This window comes from Mustela lutreola, chromosome 1 (genome assembly GCF_030435805.1).
Source record: "Mustela lutreola isolate mMusLut2 chromosome 1, mMusLut2.pri, whole genome shotgun sequence".
NCBI classification, from domain to species: domain Eukaryota; kingdom Metazoa; phylum Chordata; class Mammalia; order Carnivora; family Mustelidae; genus Mustela; species Mustela lutreola.
The window spans coordinates 71,122,441-71,144,096 of record NC_081290.1 but is presented as its reverse complement, the minus strand read 5'-3'; the positions used below and the strand labels follow the sequence as shown (position 1 = coordinate 71,144,096).

At 41.8% G+C, this 21,656-nt stretch overlaps 1 protein-coding gene across 1 annotated transcript in view; it reads right to left on the bottom strand.

Moving 5' to 3' along the window:
• The window catches only part of RNF150 (ring finger protein 150), a 267,148-nt gene that overhangs the window by 47,410 nt on the left and 198,082 nt on the right, over positions 1–21,656 (bottom strand). The window contains exon 5 of the mRNA XM_059168254.1: positions 2,346–2,442. Within this exon, the coding sequence (XP_059024237.1) occupies positions 2,346–2,442 (97 nt within the window). The remainder of the gene's footprint in view (positions 1–2,345; positions 2,443–21,656) is intronic.

Here is a 21,656-nt window from a genome sequence, read left to right as displayed (position 1 = left end):
CATGAAAGGGCTACAGAGATAAGAACCAATAGGCACTAACTGTTAGAGACTGACAAGCTCTTGTCAATTTTCCTGAAGAATGGAATGAATATAAGCAATTTAGAAAACGTATGAAACCGTCTCTGTAAGCAGCATACAAAGGGTTTCAGTTAGCTATAGGAGGTATATACTAATTGAGAAGGCTGTGAGCTTGTCCAGTGACTGGGGAAGTTAAACGAATGCAATCAAACATCATCTTTTTGGAGTTTAGGCATGGCGCTGCTACCCAGGGGCGAAGTATAGAGTGGAACAACATTCCAAATTCGTCCCAGATCCCGACTTCAGTGTCATCCTCTAGGAAAAAAACAGAATAGTCTTAGAGAGGTGAGAGGGTAGCCAGATGCCTTGGTGCTTCCTGAGAAGTAGCCCACAGGCTTTCTTCTTCCCAGAGGATGTTCTGTTCTCTAGGTCGAGCTCAGATACATGTCATGTTCCTGTCCAGCTCCCTGGTAAAATCCAAAAGATGCTACCCATGTTTATGTTTCTTAAGTCCAGTGTGCTAAATAACATCCCATCCTCCGTACTTGGTCAGCATGGAACCGTGAACAAAAAAAACTCCTAAAAGTGAAAATGTTATTAATTTTGGAACTAAGCCCAAAGGCCACCCAATACTTCTATTTTAAAAACAGTTTCTATTCTCAACTCCTTCTCAAGTACCTTCTGAAGAAGGCCTACCACCTCTGGCAAAGTCTGAAGTCAAACGCTATTTAGTACAAAACTTAACTACCAGGAGCGGTTTGGTTTCATCGTCCTGACCAAGAAGCACTGGGATAGACATTCAGGAGCTTCGAGAACATCCTGAGGAATAGGAACTGGGTCAGATAATGTGATTCTCTCTTTCATTGTTAAGTATTCTGCAGATGTTGGAGACTAAAGACACACACACACACACACACACACACACACACATGCAAGCACACACGTATATACATTTCCTGGCTCCCGCGTATGAATCTGCTGTAGCCAGCAATGTGAGAAGGGCAAACCCTGAGTTCAATTTTCTAAGCTCCCAATGTCTGGTAGAGAGGTTGGGTGCTTGGTAATATTTCACGTCCGCTGTAATTGACTTTCACCTTGAACGCATTATGCATTTACAACTCTGGTCTGAAAATTTAATGCATTGGCTTTCAAAATCTAGCTCAAAGCCACAGTCACATGAGTTGATTTGTGTTTGGTGTACCAGCCATGAAAAATAGCACACAGCTGGCATGGACGCAGCTGCTACCGGGTAGAAAATTCAGCCAATGCCTGACCTCCGAGTCTTCAGGTGTGCCCTCTCCAACAGAGCCACTCTGATAGTCCTAGGATAATTAGCCCTTAGGCATTAAAGGGATCCTTTGATATCTGATCCTTTCTTCTTCAGTGCTATCTTGGGACCCTTAACATTCTCTTTATTCTCTGCCATTAGTGGTGAGAAGTGACAAGAGAGAGGCTGCAGCAGAGCAGAGGGGATGGGGAGGAGGTTGGCCTCCGTATCCTGTTTGTCTAGCTGCTTTTAGACAGTGCCAGCGTTTTTTTTCACATCTCTGTGCAGCCCTCGGATTTGGTGGCCTGGCTTGCTTCCTGTCCTCACCGCAGCAGCTGGTGTCTCACTAGCCATCAACTGTGGCTTTGCTTGAATATGGTCCTGGGAAAGTCCTTCCCCGGAGCAGCGAGCCGACCAGCTGGTGGGGTTCTCCTTGCGCTGGGGGAGAGACTACATTTTATAAACACATAACTGAGGGCACAAATGGGACAGTAGCTCTAGAGTGAAGGGGTGCTGGCTCCGCCTTCCTGTTCACTCAAGGTCTCTGTAGAGACCTGAGATGAGCAGAGGCTCTGCGCCAGGTTCCCAGTGGCTTACTTTCCCTCCCCTTGTTCAGAAGAGTTCCTTTCCCGGGAAAGCTAGGCACTTCGGACTTTTCCAGAGAAGGGCAGCCTCAGAAAGTCGGCATGCAGAAGCCCTTGCAGACAATGCTGTGAGTAATGCCACAGGAGGCAAGCTCTGGGCACCAGGACCATCCTGCCTCTGCTGGGTCCTGCCTGCGCTCACACCCAGAGCCCAGGGGAGAAGCCTACGCGCTGCAGAAGCAGCATCTTGAGTCACAGGCGGGGAAGTGGTGAGAGGGTCGTGGTGTTCTCCGACTGAGAGAAAGTGAGAGGACAGATGTTTTCAGACATGGGCGTTCTCTTGGGGGCTCATCAGATGACACCTCCCGCTGTGCCGAGAAGGGGTCAGAGAAAATCCGGGTGTGTGGTTTTCTCCCTGCTTTGGGGGTAATGCAGAAAGACACACATCACGATGGTGTAGGCTGGGCTGTGCTTACCGGGATCCCTAGGGCTTTAAGAATGTTCATCTTGCACATGGGACAGGTGCGATGGTCTAGAAGCCAGGGGTCAACGCAGGACTTGTGGAAAAGATGCCTGCAATGAGAACCACACATCTTAGAGCGGCGGCGACTGCGGAGGGGACCTAGTCCACCACAGCCCAGAGACTCGTCCAAGGTCACTCGACCGCGCGGAGATGACCTAGTCCACCACAGCCCAGGGACTCATCCAAGGTCACTCGACTGCGCAGAGACGACCTAGTCCACCACAGCCCAGAGACTCGTCCAAGGTCACTTGATGTGCAGAGGCAGAGCCGAGACTCAAACCTCCACCTCCTGGCTCCGTGGGCCCGGGAGCTGCCTCTCATACCCGGTTGCTGATACAGTCAGACTTTGTCTGGATCCCAGGACTGTCCTCTGGGATTCACAACGGAGTCTTCCAAGTTTCAGAAAATGTAGAGAATGGAGACACAGAGAGATTTTGCTCTTTCTCAGTAGGAAGAAGGCTTAGTGGGAAAGAATGGAAGCAGGGAGGCCTGCCCGGACCATTTGAGGCTAGACCTTGAGAGAGAGAGAAAGATTACCTGCAACTAAATCCAAAGTTTCTCTTTTTCACAGTCAGAAGACAACTGCAAAATAAAGCCTTGTTTCCATTAATATTTGGGCTGTCACACAGAAGGGCAGCAGAGCTCCTGGAAGCATTTCATAACACAGATGACATTTTACGTTGTGATGACTGCTGGCTGCCGAAGCAGAAGCCGGGCTGAACCGTCCTGTACCCTTTACTGTTTGTACAGCTGATGCACTCATCGCCCCTGCCGTGCCCATGCTCCAGGCCCGTGAGCCTTCCCTGCATACCAGCAGAAGTGGGGCGCTTAGGACGGGCAAGAGGGGGGCCTCCTAACTGACCTTTCACTTAACTTGGCTCTCCAGGGGCCCAAGAGATCAGCGGGGACTTCTCGAGTCAGAAGCTTTTCTTCTCACTCGCAAGACTCCGGGCCACCAGCAGAAGCAGACAGAACTTCCTGCCTGGGGCAAGATGAGAGTGAATGGTCTGCCTGAAGTAGGAGGGCTTCGCAGGAAATTCCGTCCACCCTGACCACATCCTCAGTGCAGCACCGTTCCTGGAATATGTTTACTCTCTCTCTCACCTTCGTCTTCTTCCTTTCTAACAGTTCTAACTTTTCTTTGTGTTAGAGGGCTTTCTGCTCAGATGCTTCAAAGGGACCCCTAAATGAGGGAAGAAGGTGGGAAGGGCCAGCTTTTCAATGGAAATTGAGAAGAAACCCACGTGCTGAGGCTGGGGTTGGAGGTAGGCTGGATAGGAGTAGGTTGGGGATTAGAACAGGAGAGTAGCAACTTGCACAGATCATCATGTTCCCAGATGATCGCTTGGAATGCCTGCAGATTTATTCTTTGGTAGATACGTATCACACTCATTCGTTCCTCTATCCATCCGTTCATCCAACAAGTAATAAAGGCCAAGGATCGTGCTCAACTCTGGGAATGAACATGGTAGCGATTTGGCTCTTTTCCCTTCAGGAGTGTAACAAGAGGAGCAGATGCTAATAAAATAATAGAAATAAGCTACTTAATGACAACCGTGCTAAGTATCCCATTAGAAGAACATGGAGTTTGGGGAGGCTTCTAACTGGGAGATCTATCCCGTTGGAGTACTCAGGATAGACCATCCCCATGAAGAGCCAAAGCCAAAACACTTGAGGGCTACATGGACACTATCTGCATGAAAGGGAGGGGAGAGGAAGGAGGGTGTTCTAGGCAGAACAATGGACTGGCACGAGAGCCCTGAGATGGGCACTGGCAGGAGTGAGGGAGAGACTAAAGAGGGATGAAGCCACCTTCTCCACCCCCCTCCCCAACAGCAGTACGGACCTCCCCATGTTCAGGCTCTGCTCTCAGGGAACAAGTTCTGAATCTCAACTTGCTCACCAACTGGCATTCCTTTGGGGAAAAAAGCCGAACATCATGATCCTTCTGACTGTTCCGGGGAGTCAGCCTCTCTGCGTCCCCCGCACATGTGCTGGCACCAGAATGACAGGAGGGCCAGTCACTAGTAGCTGTCTGAGCTTCAGTAAGTCTCTTATTATCCCCAAGCTGCAGGTACCCCTGGAGATACAGCTACCCAGGCAGAGATGTCTTCCTAGAGTCTCCCCCGCAAAAGCTGACTCTTGAACACCTTGAGTCATTCCTCCCTGCGAACTTGTCATTCTGACATCTCTGTGATGCTAAGTATTGTGGGTCAGCTCGGCTAGGCTCTAGTGCCCAGTCATTCAGTGAAACCCTAATCTAGGGGAATGTCATAGATCTAGTTAACACCTACAATCGGTTTACTTTAAATAAAGGAGATTATCCCAAATAGTCTAGGTGGGCCTTAACCAATCAGTTAAAGGCCATAAGAATAAAACTGAGGTTTCCTTAGGAAGCAGAAATTCTGCCTCCAGTCAGCAGCATCAGATCCTGCTCGAGCTTCTAAACTGTAGGCCTGCCCTACAGATTCCTGACTTGCCAGCCCTATGATCATGTAAGCCAATTTCTTGAAAAATCAATGCCTTGAAAACTCTCTCTCTATATACCTATGATATGTAATATAGTGAGATCAGTGGGATTCTTTGGAGAACACTGACCAGTACATCCTCCAATGAGAATATAAGGTCCATGAGAGAAAAATCTTCATTTGCCTAATTCACTATTGCATCCCCAGCACCTAAAATAGTTCCTGGCACAAAGGTGATACTCAAGAAATATTTGCTATATGGATGGATACTTATCCAAAGACCTGGTCCCCCTCACCGCCTATGCACGGTCATCAAGCCACCTGGCCTCCCTCGAGCAGAATCTCTTCCACACGCCCCGCTTCCCGTCTATTCTCAACGCTTCTCCTTCACTCCTCATTTTGTTGATGGTCTTTATTATTAAAATAACATTGCCACTACTCTCCATGCCACAAGCTTTTCCTGTTCTTTTCATCCCACTCATCCTTGCCAGATTTATCTTCCTAAAATACAGCACTAGCTGCGTCACCCGCTTGTTCCGTTCTGTTCTGTGCTAGGAGCTGGGTACAAAGATGAATAAGACAAGGGCCCTCCACCAGTGCAGGAGCCTAGGGCTTCGATGGGTCCCTGGTGAACTGCAACAGAAAGGCCACTGAAAAGCCACACCCCTGGATCCACTGCTTTCAGGCTCTTTGGTCTTGGGCAGGTCTTAATATCCCCAAGACTCAGCTGCTCACCTGTGACATTTTCTTCAATGCGTGGAGTTTGCGAGTGAATGAGTGTGTGTGTGTGTGTGTGTGTGTGTGTGTGTGAGTGTGTGTGTGTGTGAGTGTGTGTGTGTGTGTGAGAGTGTGTGTGTGTGTGTGTTGGGGTAGGGGGTAAATAAGGACCACAAAGCTGAAAACGTAACTCCAGGCCCTCCTCAATTGTAAGCTACTGTTAATCTTATCGATACCACTGCACTGCACCTTGTTTTTAGATACTATGTTACTACTCTGATCCGCTACTCTTTAGAATATGCTTTTAACATTTTAACAAGTAAAGGCAAATTTTAAAAAATCAGAGGGAGAGCGAGGGCAAAAACTACGAGTGCTCAAGTGACATGTAGAGCGATCATGCTGATTAGTAACTAACATTCATTTATTTCTAGCACCATATTTCTTGTGTGGACCATTAACTATGAAGTTGATGTATCTTTATCTTTATATATTTTTATAATTGGGATTGCAAAAACCATTTTTCCCCCCAAGTGGAAAGAAAAATAAAAGTTACTAGGCTAAACAAATAAACAAAGAGGTAAAGAAAGAGTCCAGCCTTTAGTGAGAAGCACCAATGGTTGAGTAAATGTCTCTACCACAAAGTCAATGTCAACTCATCCTGTTTGTATGATTCACAGTACAGCACTGTTCCTTCCCATTTATTTAAAAATTTTTAAAAGTTTTATTTATTTATTTGACAGACAGAGATCACAAGTAGGCAGAGAGGCAGGCAGAGAGAAAGGGGAAAGCAGGCTCCCTGCTGAGCAGAGAGCCTGATGCGGGACTCCATCCCAGGACCCTGAGATCATGACCTGAGCCGAAGGCAGAGGCTTTAATCCACTGAGCCACCCAGATACCTGGCTTCCCATGTTTTTAACAAAGCCTGAGTGAGAAAGTCCATACTGAGGAACATTGGGACAAGATAGTCTATCTCATAACAATTCTGACAAGCTGGAAATACAACAGAGGATCAATCAAAACTCTGCTCCCGGGCGCCTGGGTGGCTCAGTGGGTTAAAGCCGCTGCCTTTGGCTCAGGTCATGGTCTCAGGGTCCTGGGATCGAGTCCCACATCGGGCTCTGCTCAGCAGGGAGCCTGCTTCCCTCTCTCTCTCTCTCTCTCTCTCTGCCTGCCTCTCCATCTACTTGTCATCTCTCTCTGTCAAATAAATAAATACAATCTTTAAAAAAAACCAAAAAAACTCTGCTCCCTCTTTAGTCATCAAAGTTAAGCAAACGTTTAAGAAAAAGTTCTTCAAACACCTGACAAAAGATGATGCCGACTACTACATAATGAGGCTGAGCTTATTATGAGTAATAAGTTCTCACCTTTTTTTTTTTTTTTTTAGCAGTAATGACCCTGTTAAGCTCATTTCCCATTTCTTAATTCTTGTTTCCCATTGTCCTTATGCCTGTGACACCCTCTCCAATTAAATGGCCTTTTTTTTTTTTTCTCCACCTGGATGAAGAATGGAGCCCTTCTGGCCTTTCTATCTCATTCGTTTTTGTAAGCTTCGTCAGACCCTGTCACCCTGACATTGACATTAAAATTCCGTGGCTTTACTTTAGGCACCAACACAAGCTGTTGCACTGCCTTCAGCGAAATGGTTATCAAAGAACACGAGTCACTCAGGGACCCAGGCAACATTAACTCTTTAGACGGAATACATCCAGTGCTTCTCTGGGTAGTCAGGACACTTCTTCATAGCCTCAGAATCCTACTTGTAAAGTTGTCGATGAAGTCAGAGTTTCTAAATGGATAGTACTAATTAAATTAAATTAATAAATCTCTACTGGTTACTGAATGCCTACTATGCACCAGGCATATTATATATGAGTAATGCATAACAGCTCTATGAGGTAGAAATTATTATTCCCATTTTATGGAGAAATAAGCTGAAGCTCATTGAAGTAAGTTCAGTTATCCAAAGAGTGAGGAAGCTGTCGAGCCTGTCCTACACTCAGTGATTTTACCTAATTCTACACTCCACCACTCTCCTTTCCCTACTGAATGTCATGGGTGGGGGTTGGGAGGGTTGGGGTTGGAGGAAGTGGAAGAATTCAAATTGTTATTCTTCCCCAGTGAATTTTGTGATTCAGCTCTAAGGAGGCAGTATCTTAGCTACGGGGTTGGGAATCAGGCAAAACCAAAGGGAAAAGTGATCTGCCTTAAGCGTGTTCACTTGGCTACAGAAGGAAAAAGCTGTCAAACAATGGCCTCATCAGAACTATACTTAGATATTAGGGTGCCTGATTTATTTGGGAAGAGGATAACATTGGCCTCTAAATGCTCTGTACTCCCTCATTCTCCACTGCCCCGCAAATCTGGTAAATGATGAGCTGGCAAGCTCTATCCCCTTCCCTCAAGATTTTTGTATTTGAATTATGAAGTACCAGAGAAAGTTATACCCAACTTTTTTTCAGGGCTCTTCTTGACATGGTCTGGTTTCCCTTCCTTGCTTTAGCTTTCTAAAATATAAACATGATATCACTCTGGAGACTTGAAATGCTTCAGGACCACCCCCCACCACCACCAGCACAAAGTCAAGATGCATGAACACAGAGCACACAGAAGGCTCACCCGACCAGGCACTTGTCACATCTTCTGATATGTCCCACATTTACCCCACAATTTCACCATAACTCTGGAATGCCCTTCTCATTTTTTTCCCTCTGGTGTGTCAAATCTTGTCGCATTTCAAGTCATAGCTCAGATATCCCTTCTCTTCTCTGAACATCCCAACCCTTTTCTCAAAACTCTGTCAAGGAGAGTTACTTTTCCTTTTTGCCCTATTGTGTTTTCCTACATGTTGCAGTAGCTGAGTATGTGTCTCAGTTTCAGAGTTTGACTATGACTCCTTAGCTTTGTGACCTTGAGTGAGTGATTTAAGTTGTCTGAGGCTCAGTTTTCTCTTTCGGTTTTTATGACAATATCCTTTAATTGGTGTAACAACCCTCCGAAGTGATAGTTTATGATAATCCTTCAGAGGGTTGTTATTATAATCAAAGAACAAAGAACAAATGAAGCACAAAGTTAGTAGACCAAAAGAAATAACAGAGATTAGAGCCGAAATAAATGAAATAGAGACTAAAAGGACAATAAAGAAGATATATGAAATTAAGAGCTCATCTTTGAAAAGATAAACAAAACTGACAAGTCTTTAGCTGCACTCACCAAGAAAAACAGGGAGAGGACTAAAATCATAAATGAAAGAAATGTTACAGCTCATACCACAGAAATGCAAAGGCTCATAAGAAACCACTATGAATAATTCCATGCCAAAAATTTGGGCAAGGTAGAAGACATAGATACATTTCCAGAAACATACAAATTACAAGACTGAATAATGATGAAGTAGGAGATCTGAACAGATCGATGACTAGTAAGGAGATTGAATCACTAAAAAGAAAACCTTCCCCAAAAATAAAAGTCCAGGACCAGATGGTTTCACTGGTGCAATGTATCAAACATTCAAAGTAAAAGTAATACCAGTCCCTCTCAAACTCTGCCAAAAAATAGAAGAGGAGGAACTCTTTCACATTCATTTTATAAGGCCAGAACTGCCCTGACACCAAGGAACCAAAGAAGGACACCACAAACACAAAAAAAGAATTTTATATGCCAATATATTGCAATATATATGCCAATAACCCTGATGAACATAGATGCCAAAATCCTCAACTAAATATCAGAAAAGCAAATTCAACAGTACATTAAAGGGCTTGTACACCATGATCAAGTGGGATTTATTCCAAAGATGCAAGGATGGTTCAACATCCACAAATCCTCAATGTTATACCACATTATCAAAACGAAGGATAAAAATCTTACGATCATCTCAATGGCTGCAGAAAAAGCATCTGACAAAATTCAATATCCATTTATGATAAAAACTCTCAACAAAGAAGGTATAAAGGGTGAGTACCTCAAATAATAAAGACCATATATGACAAACCCACAATGTTAGCTATCAAATGCTGACTCAAAGGTGAAAAGCTGATAGATTTTCCTCTAAGATCAGGAAAAAGGCAAGGATGCCCACTCTTGCCACTTTTATTTAACACAGTATTAAAACCCTAGACAGAACATTAGGCAAAAAAAAATAATGGGATCAAAAGTGGAAAGGAAGACATAAAACTGTCACTATTTGCAGATGACATGATATTATATATAGAAAATCCTAAAGACTTCATCAAAAACTGTTAAGAATAAATGAGTTCAGTGAAGTTGCAGGAGACACAAAATCAGTATGCAAAAATCAGCTGCATTTCTATATACTAATAGTGAACCGTTAGAGAAATTAAGAAAACAATCCTATTTGTAACTACATCCAAAAAATACTTAGGAATAAATTTAACCAAGGAGGTGAAAGACCTGTACACTGAAAATTATAAGACACAGATGACAGCAACTGAAGACACAAACAAATGGAATGATACTCTGTGCTCAGAGATTGGAAAAAATCAATATTGTTGAAAATCTGTACTACCCAAAGCAATCTACTATCGCTTCTCGGCCTTTTGGCTAAGATCAAGTGTAGCAATCTATAAATTCAATACAATCCCTAGAAAAATTCCAGTATCAATTTTCAAAGAGAAGGACAAATAATCCCCAAATTTATATGGATCCACACACACAAAACCCCAAAGGGCCAAAGCAATCTTGAAAAAGAACAAACCTGGAAGCATCAGGCTCTCTGATTTCAGATTGTATCATAGAGCTATAATAATTGAAACAGTATGGTATTGGCGTAAAAACAGACACATATAGATCAGTGGAACAAAACAGCAAGCCTAGATATAAACCCATGCAGATATGGTCAATTAATTTATAACAAAGAAGTAAAGAATATACAATGGGGAAAGCCCAGTCTCTGTGATAAATGGTGCTGGGGAAATTGGACAGCCAAAGAATGAAAAGTATACCCTTATCTTATACCATACACAAAAATTAACTCATGGACTAAAGACTTAAACATAAGACCTGAAACCATAAACCCCTAGAAGAAAACACAGGCACTAAGCTCTCTGACATAGGGCTTGGCAATTTTTTTTTTTGAATCTGACACCAAAGGCAAAAGCAATAAAAGCAAAAATAAACAAGCAGGAAAAAATAAACAAGTGAGATGACAAACTAAAAAAAGCTTCTGCAGAACAAGGGAAACCTCAACAAAATAAAAAAGCAATCTACTGAATGGGAGATATGTGCAAGTCACATACCTGATAAAGGACTAATATCCAACATATACAAAGAATTCATACAGCTTGACAGCAAAATATAATCTAATTAAAACATGAGCTGAAGATCTGAATAGACATTTTCCTAAAGAAGACACACAGATGCCCAACGACTACATGAAAGGATGCTCAATATCACTGATCATTAGAGATATCCCAGTTGAAACCACAATGAGATATCACCTCACACCTGTTGAAATGGCTTTTTTTCAAAAATATAAGACATAGTAAGTGTTGGAGAGGATGTAGAGAAAAGGGAACCAGCATACACTGTCGGGGGGAATGCCAACTTCTGCAGCCAGTGTGGAAACCAGTATGGAGATTCCTCAAAAGATTAAAAATAGGACTACTATATAATCTAATAACTCCACTCCTGGGTATTTATCTGAAAAAAACGAAAGCATGAACTCAAAAAGGTATCTGCTCCTCCATATTCCTTGCAGCATTCTTTATAATAGCCAAGATATGGGAACAACCTAAGTGTCCATCAATGGACGAATGGATAAAGAAATGTGGTGTGTACACACACACACACACACTCTCTCTCTCTCTGTCTCATGCACACAATGGAATATATTACTCAGCCACAAAAAGAATGAAATCTCACCACTTGTGACAACATAGATGAACCTGGAGGGCATCAGACTAAATTAAGTCAGAGAAAGATAAACACTGTACAATGTCTCTTGTACATGCTGCTTAAAAACAAAGATAATAACAACAACAGCAAGACAATAAACAAACACAGAATAAACTGCTAAGATGCCGGTTGTGGGCGCAGAGTGGGGTGAGGAGGTAAAAAGGAAAAAAGATAGTTTCGGTACTGCTTAGCTAATACCATTCCAAGGAACTGAAAAGCACTGATTACATGTTGATCTTATATCCAGATCCCTTAAAATTATCTTATTTGTTCTAACATATTTTCACAAATGCATAATTACTGTTGAGGAAAGAATATTCCTTGCTGATATTTTTGCCCAAACTGAATTTAAGACTTCAGATAAATGTCTTAAAACACTTGCAAAAGTGGGGCTCCTAGGTGGCTCAGTCAGTTAAGCTCTAGACTCTTGGTTTTGGCTCAGGTCACAATCTCAGAGTCGTGGGATCGAGCCCCGTGGCAGGCTCCATACTCAGTGTACAGTCTACTGGAGACTCTCTCCCTCTGCCCTTTCCCCTCCCCCACCCCCTGTGCACACTCACGTGTACTCTCTCTCAAATAAGTGAATAAATCAATAAATAAAATCTTTAAAAAAGACTTACAAAAGTGTTTCCTAACTAAAATTTTAAAAAGTGGAAATTAAAACAAGGAGAAATTTTTTGTGGATAATTTGCATTTATGTTTAAATTTGGTAATAAATCATGCTGGCAATGGGGTAAACATTCATATACTTTCGCTGAGAACATAAATTGGTCTAACCATATCAAGCAATAAGGCAGACTACATTAATATTGAAATGCATAACCCCTTTTATCCTGCAAAAAACCAGAATCTGATTTAGACTTCAATCTTTAAACTGAGAAGAAATTTAAGTTGTAAAAGAAAAAAGGACGAAGAGTATAAAACATTTACAATACTCCCTGGCACATTAGAAGCTAAAGCATCATGGGTTTTTGTTTGTTTGTTTGTTTTCATTTTTAAGAGAGGGAGGGGTGAGGGGCAGAGGGAGAGAGAATCTGAAGCAGGCTCCACACCCAGCATGGAGCCCAACACTGGGCTCGATATCACGACCCTGAGATCATGACCTGAGCAGAAATCAAGAGTCGGACGCTTAACTGACTGAGCCACAGAGTTTGAGACACACCTGGGGGGCAGAGTCAAAGTATTTCTATCTCCAAAACCCAGTAGAGTACCAAGAATAGAATATACTTTCAGTATTGTGTGCTGAAAAAATGAATTCTGAAAGTCCGTTTTCCCCAAGTCATGATTTGATTAACAACAATTTAATTCTTATTCCTTGCAAGTGAGCTTACTGTGGTAAAGCATACTCAGAAAGCACTTTCCTTAATTTTAATAGATTCTCAAATATAAAAACAATTCTGCCTTCTTCTGGGGGCCAGTGGCTCCCAGCAAGAACATTAGGGACATCGATGAGCCTACATTCTACCTAGACTGCCTGGTAGACATTACAAAGAGCCATTGGGAACATCGATTTACGGATCTGAGCATGAGTATTACCAAGGTTAGAATGACCAAAATGGCAGTAAGGGTGGCACTTACAGAATGTCAGCTGAGCTCAGACAGTGTCATGCATGTTGCACAGGAGAAATGTATTCTATTCCTCTCCAGGGGACAAAAGAAATCTAAATTGTTCTCGTTGATTTTCTTACAGGATTCCATTGGTCTAGCTGCTCCTAAAATCAGGTGAATTCAATAAGAACTTCACCAGACTTTGACAGTCATGGCTTTGAAAGACACATGGAAATCACTGGCTCTTTTTGTGCATTATCTTTGGCCCAAACGCCATGCCTGTGGTCCAGAACTAGCAACCCAGGCATTCAATGTATCGTAGGATTTCTCTACATTTTCTACGGTGCTATATTATGCAAACCAGTAGCTTATTTCCATTCCTATTAGTGAAAAAAGAACTTGGTTGACACAGCAGCACTTCAGTCCGGTATGGAAGGTGGATTTCTTAGCTATACATGAGAAAACCTGGAAAAGAGTATTTCTGTATATTGTTAAAGAGATTCTAAAGCTGATACCAGAACTCACTACTTGGAATGTCGAGTTCTGAGAAGAAGTAGGAATATTAATGCAGAATAACAAATTCATTAGTGCACAATAGTTATACAGTACTACTTTATACAGAGCATTGTGGAAGGCATTGGGGCTGCAAAGATGAGTCAGACATGTGTCCTGCTGGTGAGGTGTTTTTAATAAAGAATTGGTGGGCTGATAGGAAGCTGCACAGTCCATACGGTGCAGGTTAAAATCTCAGGCTTGCAAGGGGCAGAACAAGTTTCATTTTTGACATATTTTGGCGACAGTCCTGAGAGAACCCTTAACTTCTCTGAGCCTTAGTTTCTTTGTCTGCGAAATGAGGACACCAGTACCTGTCTGAGGCACTCATTAATACGATTCAACCGATATGCTACCTCTGCCTCTTTTTTTTTTTTTTTAAGATTTTATTTATTTATTTGACATAGAGAGACACAGCAAGAAAGGGAACTCAAGTAGGGGGAGTGGGAGAGGGAGAAGCAGGCTTCTGGCAGAGCAGGAAGCCCAATGTGGGGCTCGATCCCAGGATCCTGGGATCATGACCTCAGCCGAAGGCAGATGCTTAACGACTGAGCCACCCAGGCGTCCCTACCTCTGCATCTTTTAAGCATATGGGAAAATTACAGGCTCTCCTGTTGGTAGCTATGGCTATGTGGCTAATTCTGTCCAGTAAGATAAAAAAAGAAATAACAGATTTCACTTCAGGCCTATCAAAATTCACAACATTTGAGATGGTAACTGCTTCATCACCTGACAGCCATGAGCAGACGCTCTTTGCTGATGCTCATGTAAGACACAAGACAAAAAAGTCTCTGTTGTGTGAAGCCACTGAGAGTTGGGAGTTTTTGGTGTCATTGGTGCTGCAGCAAAACCTAGCCTATCCTGGATAGTAAAATGCCTTACCAGATTGCTGTAAGGATTAAATACTTGTTTGATAAATGCTTGGCTAGTTAAATGTCCAGTGGATAATGGCACTTTAGTTAATGGCATAGGTAATGGCACTTAACTATATTAAGCGATGTTAGTACAACATACAAAGGGATGGGTCATAAAGAGATACAAATAAAAGTATCATAGAATTCAAGGAAGGAGGCGGTTACTTTGTGAGGATGGTAGGAAACTGTAGGATGGGAAGAACTTTGAAGTGCAGAGACTGGAAGCAAGAACCTAAGGAGAAGTGATTTATGTAAGTAAAGACAGAGCAGGAGTAGCACGAGATGTATGAGAAACTCAGTTGGGTTGAAAACTAGACTATTTAAAAAGTAAGAACTGGGGTGCCTGGGTGGCTCAGTTGGTTAAGCCTCTGCCTTCAGCTCAGGTCATGATCTCAGGGTGCTGGGATCAAGTCCGGCATCGGGCTCCCTGCTCAGTGGGGAGCCTGCTTCTTCCTCTGCCTCTCCCTTTCCCCTGTTTCTGCTCGCTCTCTCTCTCTCTCTCCAATAAACAAACTCTCCAAAAAAAAAAAAAAAAAAAAAAAAGTAAGAACAGGAGCTAAAGCTGGAAAGGATGGCTCCAAATCAGCACTTTGAAATGATCTCGAAGGACTTAGTAGCTGCGAGGTATGAACAACGTGGAGAACAATCCCGGAGCTGAGCTAGACTTCCCTCACTCCTTGTGATGATGGGCTTCTCGTCATCAAGTTATTTCCTTCCACGTGTTCTCCTTTTTCTATGTCTCCTATAAAAAAAGTCCTTGCAGGGGTGACAATGTAGTGTTTTGGGGTGTGGTGGGGATCAGGTCGGCCAGTTAGGCAGACACCAGCTTCCCCTAGTGTAACCCTTGCCAATGGCCCAGTGCCTCACTGGGGCAGGGGCGGGGGGTGGTGGTGGTTATCTCTGCTACTGGGCTTGTCTGAAATGTTTGGACCAATTATGAGAAACTGCATTTCCCTGATTCCCCCTATTTAGGTTATGGAAACATTGTTTAAAATAAACAAGAAGAAAAGGAAAAGGGTAAAAAGAGCTATCACACAGAACCAGCAGTGACCACATTCTGGCTATTGTTTAACAACCCAATTCCTTTGTTTTGGCAAGCTGATGTGCTCCGCTAGCAGTTTTACCTGAGGGAGGGAAAGAAAAAGAATGCAACTGAGTACCTTCTGCTCCCCTCAGGAGTACCAGCACTGGCTTCCTGGGAGAAAGGCTGGCCTGTTTTCAGAGCCACAAAACCCAGCCTGGAATCATTGAGGAGAAAGCAAAACCCTTAAAGCTGGCCTCTATTAGATTCGTTTCCCTTGGGGTGCTCAGACATTTGGCTTAGAGTGAGATGGGGGTTTCTGAGGCTGACTCAGGCAAAACCACACTCCCAGAGCTGAGGGCTGGGCAGGGGTGAGGTGCAGGGGTGAGGGCTGGGCAGGGGTGAGGTGCAGGGGTGAGGGCGGGGCGGAGCTTTAGGGTGGAAAGAACCCAGACTCTGAAGTCCCAGAAGATGGCTTGCTTTGGGCTCTGTGACCAGCCTCTTTGAGTTAAGTGTTTCTTTGAGTAAAATAAAGGCACATTAATGGTACCCACTCTACCTCGGTTATAGGCTGCTGAGAGTAAATTAGATATATGGAAGAGAGCTTTACATGTAAACCGTAGAGTGCTTTTCAAAGTTAAAGTTTTGCAAAACACAGCCATTTCATTTCACCTGGTGTCCACAGCAGGAGGTTAAAATAGCATTAAAGAACACCCAGCAAAACTTTAAATCCTAAGTTACTGTATCAGATCCTCTAGCCACAAAACTCAATTTCTCTTTTGGCTACAATGGAATTGCAGAAACCCTCATTTTATAGGTGCCTCACTCCTTTAGGTTCTGGCAGAGAACGGCTCTCGGCTTCATACCTTACCCTGGTCTAATTATATCGTTTGGCTGGGGCAGCAAGGCTGGTTGGCCTTCGTCCCGAGTGTCTAGTTGATTAATATAACTGGGGATCAGGACATTTGAAGTCAGAATGCCATATTTAACAAGGTTATTACAGTTCAAGACTTCTTTCCTAAGGCAGCATTTGCTCTGTTGAAAATGCAACAGAAAGTAACTCATTAAACATCGTTTATCAGCATCGCCATTTCCTTTCAGGTTTCCTTCCTTTAATCCCTTAGATTAAGTGATAACTAATTTTTGACAGTATATATATATATATGTAAATCCAAAGGAATCAGAGAAAAAATTACAGAAAACATGACTAGCAAACTTTGAATTTAAGTTTTATGTAATTCTGACTAATGGACAAAATGAGCTGCTTTTTTTTAAAAAAAAGTCTACAACATAGCTTCTTTGGTGCTTAAAACATTCTATTTCCATTATTAGAAATGAAGGTATAATACATGGTAAATTGCATAGATCTTAAGAAAGCTTGATGGTTTACTGAGTATCTATATGTTTGCACACAAATATCCAGATATGGATATACAGAGTTTCCATCACCCCAGACAGTTCTCTCTTCCCCTTACCAATCAATACCCATTCCTTGCCATGAAACCACCATTATGACTTAGTCACCACAGGTTAACATTGCTGTGACTGAATTTCATATAAATGGAATCACAAAGTATATATTTATTTTTGCCTGACTTCTTTTGCTCAACATGATGCTTTCAGATTTATCTGTGCTTTGATAGACATCAGTAGCTTGTTTCTTTTTATTGCTGAGTAATATTCCATTGCATTGCATGTGTGTACCAATCTGATCTACAGATTCTCCTATTATTAGACATCTAGGTTGTTTTCATCTTTTTTGCCCATTATAAATAAACATGCTATGACTATTCTTGTACAAGTCTTTCTGTGAACGTATGCATTCCTTTTTTTGGAGATAGATCCAAGAGTGAAATGGCTAGGTTAAAGGGTAGCATGTGTTTAACTTTAGTAGAAACTGTCAAACAAATTTTCAAAGAAACTGTCCCATTTAATTTTATTTTATAGAAGTTTTTTTTTTTTTTTTTTTTAAAGATTTTATTTATTTATTTGACAGAGAGAAATCACAAGTAGATGGAGAGGCAGGCAGAGAGAGAGAGAGGGAAGCAGGCTCCCTGCTGAGCAGAGAGCCCGATGCGGGACTCGATCCCAGGACCCTGAGATCATGACCTGAGCCGAAGGCAGCAGCTTAACCCACTGAGCCACCCAGGCGCCCAAGAAGTTTTTTTTTTTTTTTTTTTATTTGACAGAGAGGGACACAGCAAGAGAGGGAACATAAGCAGGGGCAGAGGGAGAGGGAGAAGCAGGCTTCCCATTGAGCAGGGAGCCCAATGAGGGCTCGATCCCAAGACCCTGGGATCATGACCTGAGTAGAAGGAAGATGCTTAACGACTAAGCCACCCAGGTGCCCCACAACTATGACATTTTAAACTTCCACCACACTATATAACTTTTAATTTGGCAGAGTATATAAAATTATGTTTCTGAAAAAAATTATTTTTAAATAATAGTTTTCATACACAGTGACTTTTGAGGGAGATGTTTTATACCAACATAAATTTCAGATAAATCTGAAAAATACAGTTAATTAATTCATCAGTTATGTTGTTTCTTGATAGGGAAGTATTAGAGATAAACTAAAGGGTAAAAATTCATAAATTTTTTAAAGTATCTTTCTCTGTTAATCAAAAAGCATTATAAAAACAAAATAAAAATACATGAGAAAAAAATGAGAAATACCATTTACTAAAAATATACAAACAAATATTAAAAAGTCAATATCATATTTTACCAGAATTCTAGGCCATACCATTCTCCTCCCCATTTTCACGTCTCTGAAATTAGAAAGTGTCTACAGCCAATGACAATTTACACTAGATATTATATATTGATTAATCAATAGTAGTAGACTAAGTACATTCTCAGAGAAATCAAAGACATGGGAACCGAAACTAAGCATGCCCCTTATATTTGGTGATCAGATGAGAAAGAGGCTTAAACCATGCTACTGCCTGGTTCCAAAGTTACGTTAACACAAGCACCCTCTCATCCTGCTAGTGGGGAGTAAATCGTTATCATCTTTTAGGAAAGCAGTTAGGCAAAACTTCTTACTCCTGACCCAGTAAACTCACTGTTGGGAATGTATCTTAAAGGATAAATACAGAAAAACAGATCAACAATTAAGGTCATGATTTTGTAATGAGGAAAACTACAAGCAATTAACAGTAGGGGACGGTTAAATCAACTCCAACAATGGACTATATTATATAGCTGCTGAAGTATTTTAAAATAATAATAATAATAATAATAATAATAATAATAGTTTTTTGGTCTTAGATTATTTATTTGAGAGAGAGAGAGAACATGAGTGGGAGGGAGACAGAATCCTAGCAGACTGTGTGCTGAGCAAGGAGCCCCACACGGGGCTTGATTTCATGACCCTGAGATCATGACCTGAGCTGAAACTAAGAGTGAGACGCTTAACCGACTATGCCACCCAGGTGCCCCTTAAAATAATTACTAAAATTATAGGAAAATGCTTACTTTTAAATGTCAAATAAGAAAGTAGAATAAAACCGTATGTATGAACGGGCTGACTTTACAATGTTTAACGACATACATATGATGCTTATGGCTATGCAATAGAGAAAATTAAACCAGCAATATTAATAATGATTATTTCTGGGTTGTGAGATTAGATTTGTTTACTTCTTTATACTTCTATTTTCAAAATTTCCTACAATTAGCAATAAAACCCTGAAGTTATTTTTAAAATCACATCTATAAAGAAACAGCTGTGAAAATGAAGACCAACAATCTAATTTGCATAACATGGGCACGAAAGAATAAGTCAAACCTCATGAAAATCAGTCAACACTCATCGCTCTTTTTAAAAAATAAGCAACTTGGAAAAAAATCTGCTCCTGATCAAGCATATGTAACAGGCATGGCAGGGTAAAGTCAGGACAGACCATCTCCGCCTGGCTAGGAAGTACCCCTTTGTTTTCCACTGATGAGTCCTAGGACTCAGAGTCAGAATCCTGACCATATTACAGAGCTTTTTTTTTAAAACAAACAAACAAACAAACAAACAAACACCCCAAACAACTCATAAACAGTTTGGAATTTTCTGTCCACACAGACATTCAGTTCATTTGACTGATCTTACAATCATATTGGTCCCTGGGGGCTAGTATCTATTTTTAGTACTTTCAGTAAAACTTGATTCTGATTTTTAAAGTTTTCAAATACTGAAATGATGTTCATTTTTATATGAGATGATAACTCGTTTTTATGTTATGTGGTTTATTATGGTTATGTAGTGTCTGGCAGGGAGAGTGAATGAGAGACCCTTTGCCCCCTAAAGAGGGAAGTTCACAGATGACTATCAGGACTGAAATGAGATACTGCCTTGTGTTGTTATTAAAGAATCAGAGACCTCAATCTCCCATCAGAGTTTCTGGAGAAGCAGGGGAGGCTAGAAACTGCTCAGGTGGGTTTGGCTGGAAGCATCCAACGAAAACAAGGAAATTCTTTGAGACATCCTGAACAGTTTTCCAAGGAGGCCCACTGGACACAAGCCACTGTTAGCGGCTGAAACCTCCATTAACTCCTTACATCTTATTAATTTGATTTAAGGAGGCCAGGACTTGCCAGGCAAGTCAGTCTGGAAGTCATAGGATACATGCTTGTTCAGAAACCTTTACAAATGGATCTCTCCACTGTTTGCCAACATACTTTATACTAGATGTCTCCCCGAGCTGCTTCTCTGGTAGAGGACAATGTCACCTGTCATAGAGCACAGGCATTAATGGATCGTGATATTTGAGGAGTCAATAATTAGGCCCATGTTAAAAGGATCTATCAGTTACATTAACTAAGAAAGGAAAGCAGCTGGATGTCTGATTGATTAGACAGACAGGGATTGAGGTATAAGCATCTTGTCAACTGCAGACATCTAAAGAATTCAAAGAATTCATCAAAACTCGCAGAACAAATTTCAGCATGGACTTTTCAGCAGCCCTCAAAAACATTCCTTTTCCAAATCTCCAGGCCTAACCCCGTTAGGTCCTGTCTGACTCAGATGCTGAAATGTCACCAGAAATTCCTTCGTAAGCAAGGGTATCTATTGCCCCAATTTGCACATATAAGCTTCATTTGTCCTTCACTATAAATTTGTTCTATTCTCTAACAGTACATATACTCTTCTTTTTTAATTTATAATTTGGCATATTTTGTGTTTAAATCTCTACTTCATCTTTTTCAAAACAAATGCTGTTACTTGTGCTCTGATCTTTGTAAAAGTGTAGACTTATGTTTAAAAAAAGAAAAAAAAAGGGCAGTATGGTACATTCTATGTCCCCAACTACTAAAGAAAGCTCTTAAACTGCTACAATTGAAATTCAGTCTCATTTCTAAAATGGAGAAAAGCAAAAGAGGCAGGGTAGTATAGTTCTTACCAACAATTATCTGTCCAAGATGGAACCTTGACCAAATGACCAAGTTATGGGTGTGTTCCGGGACCAGTAACTCAGAAGAAAGTCTTAAAAAGATAAGCCAAAGCTGGTCCTCAAGGCTTGGGTTTTCCTTGTTGTCATTGTTGTTGTTTTTGTTTTTTAAGTGATAAAATCTGTTTCAGTGCTTAAAATCTCTTTCTTCTGTTACAGTTTTTGAATAACTATGCTACTTGCTGGATTTTTCTCTGTTGTTTAGAATCAGAGTGGAAAGATGCGGGCATGTTTTAGTTATAAACAAATACAGATGTATCTATCAGTCATAGCTGATATGGGCAGCCATTTTCAACACTCCAAATGCTATCTCAAGCTGGGTTTACTTCCCATATCTCTCCTGACTAGATCCAATTCTCTGCATTCCCAGCGCCAACACTGCAGTTCAGGCCTTCAGCATTTCTTACCTTGACTTTGCAGTAGCCTCCCAGCTGGCCCCCAGACTCCTGTCTGATCCCTTTGAGCTCTATTCTACATGGTGTTGACATGCTATGTATACAGCAAACACTGAACCCCTCAGCAAGGCCCCCATCTCTTGGCTATAACTCAGGTGTGCATTCAGGTTCTATATGACCAGGGCCTACCCACTCTCTACCATTGTCCTGGGCTTGTGCACTACACCCTGTCGGTTCTAGGTTACCTCTAGTTATCGTTGCTGGAGATACTCTTAACCTCTGACTA